We start from the raw sequence: 8,584 nt of genomic DNA on the forward strand, positions 1-8,584 counted from the left end.
CATAATTAGACCGCCAGGGAGATTAAAGGGTCAGGCCACCAGGAAGGTTGAGAACCACTGTTGAACATAGTGGAAGGGCAAAGCTGACCAGAGAACCCTGTGACAAGATGACTAAAGGAAGGACAGTGTGGTTAGATAACTTCACAGAGAAGGGTTGCATAGAAGGAAGGGGAAATGATTTTGGGATTCAACTCTGAAGAATATTAATTTTTTTTTTCTTTTTAAAAAAACCACTGCCATCAAGTCAATTCTGACTCACAGCAACCGTGTAAGTCAGGGTAAAACTGCCCCAATGGGTTTTGGAGACTGTAACTCTGTATGGGAACAGAAACTTCATCTTTCAATCTCAGAATGGTTCGTGGTTTCAAACCACTGACCTTGTGGTTAGCTGTCCAGCACATAGCTCATTAGGCCACGAGGGCTCCTTTGAAAATTAATTTTTTATAAATAAGAATTTAAGTCTTTTAAAAAGTATTTTTTAGCTTTCAGAAAATCCTTCACTTTTGAAATGTGTCCGTCACTGCTGTTTTAGTAACCACTGGTATACCAAAGAAACGAAATCCACTAACAGCTGAAACCCTTGAATTGTGCATGGAGGCATGGAGCTTGAAAGCCAGCAAAGCTCATGACCCCCAGTGGTCATGTGGAGTTTTTCCTTCCATTTTTTTGTTCAGAATAAAAGTCTTGTTACTGACCACATGACACTCATGAGTGTGGGACAGACTTGTAACTTGTTTGTTTGTTTGTTTTTTTGTAACTGATTCTTTCTCTTTGTATAGCTTTTCATGAATTTACCATTTTTTAAAGACATTCTCATGAACAGAAACCTTTTCAGCCAAAGCATAGTCTTAGAGAAAAGTCTGTTCAGAGAATATTTGTATATTTATGTGCAAAACAGATGTTCAACAAATACAGTTACCTAACATGCTAGCTGATGGAAATTTAAAAGAGGTGAAAGATGCCTGTCTTCCCAATGAGTCTGTTCTACATCAAACAAAGAAATGTGAGGAAACAAATTTCCGGCATTCTTCAAATCCAAAAAGACATCATGAGATGCCATTGTTATCTAACTTCCTAAGAGTACTGTGGCCGTAGCGGTACTAAAGAAAGTCCATGGTTTGAGTAAACTGAAGGAAATGGGCTTCCCCACTCTGTGAGCTGAACGGTCAGTTTGTGGGAAGATCCTTGTTAAACCCAACCTGACACGTGGAGTATGTCACTACCAATAAAAGTGTTAAACTATTCTGTGCCTAAAATGATACCATACTACCCAAAAGTGGGATGTCTTTAAAAGCATGGACTCACGTTTCAAAATCATTTCTTTTCTATTTTCTGTAGCATGAGGAAGAACCACCTCAGAATATGAAACCACAGTCTGGAAGTGATAAGCCCTTATCAAAAACAGCCCTTAAAAACCAACGAAGGCACGAGGCTAAGAAAGCTGCAAAACAGGTATGTGGATATGATCTCTTCAAAACAACACATGTGCAAACAGGCCAGTTAGGTTCTCCTTTAAGCCTTCAAATGCCAGGAGCCGGGGCCCTGGGCGCTTGATTGCTGCCTTCTGTATGGTTGCCTGTGACTCACTAGTTGGTACTGCATGTGTGTTGGAGTGCGGAATCCAATCCCAACCTGAAAATCGGAGGCTGGAGTGGCATGGTGGAGTCGTTGCAGATGACTTGCTGCCTCCCCTGTTGCTGGGTCCTCTGTGGAATGGCATGGTCCGCTTCTTTAAAGTGCATTTATTTGGAGAGGTTGCAACTGACAGTGACAAAGCTATTTTGTCACCTCAGTATTTTATCATTGTAGGACATTATTCTTCTGGGCATCTACACATCAGAAGTATCCAAATGGACACTTCTTCTAAAGTCAGTTTTTGGTTATGCAGTTGGAAAACCAGACCTAGGCAAAAGTTGATAAAGAAATAGTGATAGTTTGGCCTCCTGGTAGCAGTGTGATAGCTGTCCTGGAGCTCTGGTTGGTGGGGCCATGGTGGCATGCTTGAAATTCAGACGAGCTACAGTAGGAATCTGGCAGTAGATGGCTATTCCATCCATACAGGCTTGCTGGCAGTGCTTGAATTTGGACAGTACAAGGCTGCTGATGTATTTGGGTAGGCACTGAGCCATTTCAAGGTCTAGAATTGCATCATGTAGCCACATGCTTCTGAAATGTGAGATTTAAAAAAATCATTGTAGTTAATATATTTAATCGCCAAAAATATCTTTAAAGAGGCTGGGTAGGTGTGGTCATTGTAAGTAAAATAATCTACTCATAACAGATTTGTATGAAAGCAAAACAAGTTCTTTTGTCTGGGTAGGTGGTGCCCTCTGGTGGCCTGGCCCTGCTACAGAGAAGAGAAATGCGTCGATACCATCTGGCTTTTAAGGCTTGTCTTTAAAAGTTGACCATAGAACAGTGCTTTAAGATCTGAAAAGCCCTATTATCTATCTAAAACCCTGTTAGCTGGGACGGAAATCTAGCTTACCCTGCTAAGGTCCTTTTGTGTCTTTCATATACTTTTCGTTTTATTACTTACTTGATTACTTTAAATTCTAGATCTAGCACAGTGCTCCTGATGACAGTTCTACCTTTTGTTATATATCTTTGGGGTAACTCATTATACTTTGGATTTTATATACCTATCATGGGAATGTGTGACATTCATGAGCCCTTCCGTTCAGATCCTTTCTGTAGTATAAGCTGTAAAATGAAATGCTTGGTTTTTGCACTTTGCACGAGAGTTATGATGGTTGAAGTAATTCAGCATTTTCACGTTAGAAAACTGCATTACTTTTTTGTTTTTCTTTAGGAAGCAAGAAGTGACAAGAGTCCAGATCCGGCAGCTCCTCCTGTTCCGGAGAACACACCACGAAACCCTGCCCCTCAGTCAATCTCTGGAGACCCTGAGGTGGACAAAAAAATTAAGAACCTAAAGAAGGTGAGATGTGTTTTTTTTTTTTTTTTTTAAGTAAATGAGAATTACACAAAGCTTGTATGTAACAGTTTCATTGTTAGTTTTTCACTGTGAAATACTGTAACTTAAGAATGGCACTGAGTTTTGTTCTGTTCACTTACATGGTGTCTTTTTCTTACTGATTTTTAAAAAATCATTTTATTGGGGGCTCATACAATTCTTATCACGATCCATACATACATCCATTGTATCAAGATCATATGTACATTTGTTGCCATCATCTTTCTCAAAACATTTGCCCTCTGCTTGAGCCCTTAATATCTGCTGCTCATTTTCCCCTCCCTTCGCACTCCCCCTCCCTCATGAACCCTTCATCATTCATAAATTATGATTATCTTGTCTTACTGAGTTTTAACAGAAATATGGTGAACATGTTAGTATTTCATTAGGCACTCCATGTAGCATCAGGAGGGTGAAATTTATCCCGAATTAGAAGATGAAGAAGCAGAGACAAAAATCATTTATTGACCCAAAGATGGTAACTCTGGGGATTAAAACAGCCCTTCTAGTCCTGCCTGCCTCTTTCTACCATTCTACGTAGGGCAGTGGTTCTCCACCTTCCCAATGCCGCCACCCTCTAATACAGTTCCTCTTGTTGTGGTGACCCCCAACCGTAACATTATTTTCATTGCTACTTCATCACTGTAAGTTTGCTACTGTTACAGATCGTCGGGTACACATCTGATGTGCAGGATGTATTAGACGATCCCTGGGAAAGGGTTGTTCGACCACCCCACCCCCCAAAGGGGTCGCAACCCACAGGTTGAGAACCGCTGATCTAGAGCCATCTCAGATGGCAGTGCCAAGTTTCCTTTGAAATAAAGACCCCATCCAAGTATGACATATGTGTAATAAAGCCTTAAAAAATAGTGTTGGAACATCTTCATTATCTTTTAATTCAGTTTTCCATGACGTTTTTGAAATCCCCTGGTAGGTATACACTCAGTACTTGCTTATTGACCTCATTAGGTTTCAAAGATCAGGATGTCATGCCAAAAGTAGCATTGTGCTAAATCGGAGGGTAATCATGTTAGATCACAAACTGGGAGATGATGGCATCATTACGAGAGCACTTCAGGAAGCTTGTGGTAAGATGAAATTAAAAGAAAATAGAATTTCTCCACAAACTTTTTTGAATTGCACTTGTCGATAGCTGTCAAATCACATTATTACATCAACTTTATTATATCATTACAGAACTGTGCAGGACCACTGAAAATCATGGTCCAGCCAAATTGACCCATAGCCATCACAGCCTCAAACCTCATCCTTCTATACTGACAGGCATAGACATAGTAGCTGAACAGTCTTATACTCCTGTCATCAACAAGGAATGTCAGGAAACAGGATAGTTGATGAGTGAGAATTTGTTGTGTATATAGGAGCCATGGTGGTGACATGGGTTAAGGACAGGGCTTCTAGACACACGGTCAGTACTTCAAGCCCACCAGCCACTCCCAAGGGAGAAAGATGAAGATGTCTGCTCTCCCAAAGATTTGTAGTTTCAGAAATCTTACTTGACTCAATGGCAGTGGATTTTTTGGTTTATATATGGGTGTGTTTTGATTTTTGTTTTATTTTACTTATAAAATATATAAGGATGCTTCATAAATTTTATAGAAAATGGAATGAGAAGTTAATGAAGTTTTTCTACAGACTCTAAAAAGTCCCCATGAAAATAAGTTACAGGAATAACACTAATTATATAGGTTTTCAGACCATTCTTGATACAGATGCTAGGTCATTTAGTCTCCTTATCCTGGTTATGCATTCCTGTGATTTTGGAAATACACAGTCTAAAATAAACCTCAACTTGATGTTTGCAGAAACTGAAAGCAATTGAACAACTGAAAGAACAAGCAGCAACTGGAAAACAACTAGAAAAAAACCAGGTACTGTCTTGTCTGCGTTGTTCATTTGGGCTTCTGGCCACCACCATCCCTCTCCTTTTCATTGTGAGCACTGGAAAGCCAAATGCCATGTTCTATTTTAAGGTTTTTATTCATGAAGCAGAAGGGTTAAAGGGAAGAAACTGCGGATCCTGGGGAAATGAAACACTTGTTGCCCTGTGCTGAGTACTAATGCCATTGCTGCTTGGAATGATGGCCCGCTCTTCAGTTAGACAAGACTCCCTCCCTCCCTCCCTCCCTCCCTCCCTCCCTCCCTCTGCCCTGTTTGTCCCTTTCCTCTTTCTTTCCTAAGAACCATTAGCCAGGGGTTCTCAACTATCCTCACGCCATGACACTTGAATACAGTTCTTCATGTTGTGGTTACAGCCCCCCCACCAACCATAAAATTATTTTCGTTGCTACTTCATCGCTATAATTTTGCTACTGTGATGGATCGGGTTACCACTGTGAAAGGGTCATTTGACACACAACCCCCACAGGAGTTGTGACCCACAGTTTGAGAACCGCTGCTTTAGCCCACATGAAAAGTTAGTGGTCCCCAATAAATGCAGCAAGATTGCTACTCGCTTTTGCCACCTGGATTCATAGAGAGCAATTAGATTTTTTAAAATGTGTTACCAATGGTGTGATAAAATGTCAGACATATTTTTCTTAGATCCAGAAACATGGAATTATTTCATTTCCTATTTAATAACTGTATTTTTTATTTTTCTAGATGGAAAAAATTCAGAAGGAGAAAGCCCTCCTCCAAGAACTGGAAGATTTGGAATTAGGTATTTAATGAGTCCCAGAAAGGAAGTTGGCTACCAGAATTCAAAGCAAATACATCTCTTGTTAAACCCTCTGTCTTACATGAGCTGTATGCTCACACTTATTGATCATCTATAATTTTAACCATTTCACAGGGATTTGACATATGTCGAATTATTTAATAATGTCTACTAAATTGATTTCCCTAACATCCTATATATCATGTTCATTCGTGATATAGAAAGAGACATGAATTTTTTAGATGAACTTGACAGATTGGAAGACTTGTGGCCTTGGTTTTCTGTTGGTGGTGGACGGTGGTTGTTTCTCCGGTAAGAAACCAGGATTCACCATAAATAAAGGCATTTTAAGTGTAATTGTTGTTGCTTTACATCCATAAATAAAAAAGAGTTCCTTTAGCCCTGGTGGCACAGGGGGTTTCGTTTGGGCTGTTAACTGTAAGGTCTGCAGTTGGAAACCAGCAGCCACTCTGCAGGAGGAAAATGAGACTTTCCGCTTCTGGAAAGGAGTACAGCCTCTGAAACCCGCCGGGGCAGTTCTGCACTTTCCTGGAGGATTCCTAGCAACGGGAATTGACTTAACAGTGATGAGTTGTTTATTTACCAGGTGAGTTGGGAAGTTTCCATTTCAATAGACAATATGTCTTTTGCAATTCTAAAACATTATTCTGTGACTTTTGTCAAATTTTAAAGAAAAGCTTTGAAATCAGATTATGTTAAAAGTATTAAATTGTTTATATTCTTTAATATTTGAAATAAAGTTTTTCTGATTAGTTCTGAAGTAAATAATGACATTAAAAATAGAAGATGAAAAAACATTTTGCTATATCAAACCTAGTAATTTAAGAATGAATGAAATATGGTTACATTGTTATAATCAAGTCTTTATTTTGTCTCTTCTTGGGGCTAAAAAGATGTAAGACACATGACTGCTGTTAGAACTGATTTAAATTTGGTTTTGGAGTCTTTTACAATTTTTTTTTGCATCAGGTTGTATTAGAAATTTTATTTCACTTGCATGGATATAAAAATCCCAAATCCAAGCCTGTTGCTGTCAAGTAGCTAGATGCGAAGTCCTGATGACCCTGTGTTAGAGTACAGCTCCGCTCCACAGATTTGCTTTTCTTGCTGCACACTGTATGGAAACAGGTCGCTATGTTTTTCTTTCAGGGTCCCACTGGTGGGGTTCAAACTGTCGACCTTTCGATTACTAGTTAAGCACATATGGTTTGCCCCAGTAGAGGGCTTCTTTTTCCAGAGTTAATGCTTAAATTGCTCAGTGAGAGAAAGAACTAGAAGCATCATGAGAAACAAACAGATAATGGAGTTGGCTGAGGTCCCAAAACTTTCAATAAGAGGTGGTAAAAGACATAGTGCGTTAAAATATATACAGTGCGAGTATTGCTTTAATTATTTTAGGGTCAGTGCCTCTGTGTGTGATGGCTCACCACACTCACTGTGGATACTTACATGACCCTGCTAATGATACGGCTTCATTTTGTGATTTGTTGTAAATCCTACACTCTAATCCTATGTCTGTGGTCCCATTTTGGAATGAATTGTTCATTTTACTAATGAGACAGGGTTCCGGTGAGGTGTACATGTACGTATCTTGTGTCACCATCTTACGAGAGGAGGTGATTCAAGTCACCACCATTTCTCTAGACTTCTCTGTGTTCCTGGCATAGGAAACTACATGATCGCCTGATTCAAAGTGATCTGTAGCAGCTCATTTCAGCTCACTAATGTCTAGGGTATTTATATGTTCGGTTTCCTGTTAGCTACCTTCCATTCTTCCTAGATTAATACCTTGTACTTTACACATTCTGGTTATTAAAGAATGTCTGCAGCTGGTTTTCCTCCTTGGGAGTCATGCCAACGTGAAGGTCCAAAGACTTTGCCCCACCCAGGCCATGAAGGTCTACTGAACTTTGAGGACGCAGCTCTTCACGGGTCTTGCTTGCGTGTCTTTCATCCTGACTTGTTCATCTTCTGGCGGTCTGTCTGTCAGTTGAAGTTCCACTGCTGCTCATAAGGTTTGCTCTGGCTAATCCCACCAAGTGGACAGCCGATTCCTTTCTCTGGTTCCTAGTCAGACCATGGCGACCCTGCTGGTGGCCTGGCTTCCAGCATCACAGCAACACACAAGCCACCACAGTTTGACAGGCTGGTAGAGAAACAGTGGGAGCCCAACCCCATTAGGTAAATAGAAGTAGTGTTGCACTCTAAATGAAGAAACCAAGGCTATAAAAATGAAAAATCAACCCAAAGTATAGAATGACGAAATTTGCCAATATCACAAAGCTAGAAAATGATAGATTCAAACGCTAGCAATCAAACCCAAGGGTAATATACCACTTCCGTATTCCGAGATACTAAGGATGTCAAAGTGTCCATGGGAAAACAATTCCCATGAACTTCGTGAAGTACTCTTGATCTCCTTACAGACTCAACTTAGTGTTTCTCAAGGATAGATTTCTGTGAGTATCTGCTGATCATGGACTGTGTACATTTAAATACTCTTGAAAAGATACAGCCAAATCACTCACGGTGTATACTTCCACCTCTAAACCTATAAACATTGGATGCTGTGCGGCTTTTGAATTGTCAAATTGAGAAGGCGGAAATAATATTCCTCACTGTGTACATTTCTTTTTATTAGTGAGATAGTTAAACTTTATTGTGTCAACCTGGCTGATAAACACATATGGGTTAATTGAAGGGGGAAGGGATGAATGGCTCAGTGAGCCTTGCCTTTCTAGTTCTCGGGTCTCTTGCTTTCTGGTGGTCAGACCAGGGTGCCAGCTGCCTTAACCAGTTTCCTGCTTCAGCTTGCAAGGCTCACTTCCTGCAAGACATCTCCGAGGAGAAGCCACTTGGACCTACCCCAGTGCAGCCCTGGGTGCTGGAGCAGCCATGTGGAGACC

At 40.3% G+C, this 8,584-nt stretch overlaps 1 protein-coding gene across 2 annotated transcripts in view; it reads left to right on the forward strand.

Annotated features, from left to right (window-relative positions):
- EIF2A (eukaryotic translation initiation factor 2A) overlaps positions 1-6,014 on the forward strand; it is a 34,717-nt gene extending 28,703 nt beyond the window's left edge. For both annotated transcript variants that reach the window (XM_075555933.1, XM_075555934.1), the window contains exons 11-14: positions 1,339-1,452; positions 2,813-2,941; positions 4,804-4,869; positions 5,603-6,014. In XM_075555933.1, the coding sequence (XP_075412048.1) occupies positions 1,339-1,452; positions 2,813-2,941; positions 4,804-4,869; positions 5,603-5,668 (375 nt within the window). In that variant the 3' untranslated portion in view covers positions 5,669-6,014. The remainder of the gene's footprint in view (positions 1-1,338; positions 1,453-2,812; positions 2,942-4,803; positions 4,870-5,602) is intronic.
- The last annotated feature ends 2,570 nt before the right edge of the window (positions 6,015-8,584 follow it).

Source organism: Tenrec ecaudatus, chromosome 8, assembly GCF_050624435.1.
Source record: "Tenrec ecaudatus isolate mTenEca1 chromosome 8, mTenEca1.hap1, whole genome shotgun sequence".
Classification (NCBI taxonomy): domain Eukaryota; kingdom Metazoa; phylum Chordata; class Mammalia; order Afrosoricida; family Tenrecidae; genus Tenrec; species Tenrec ecaudatus.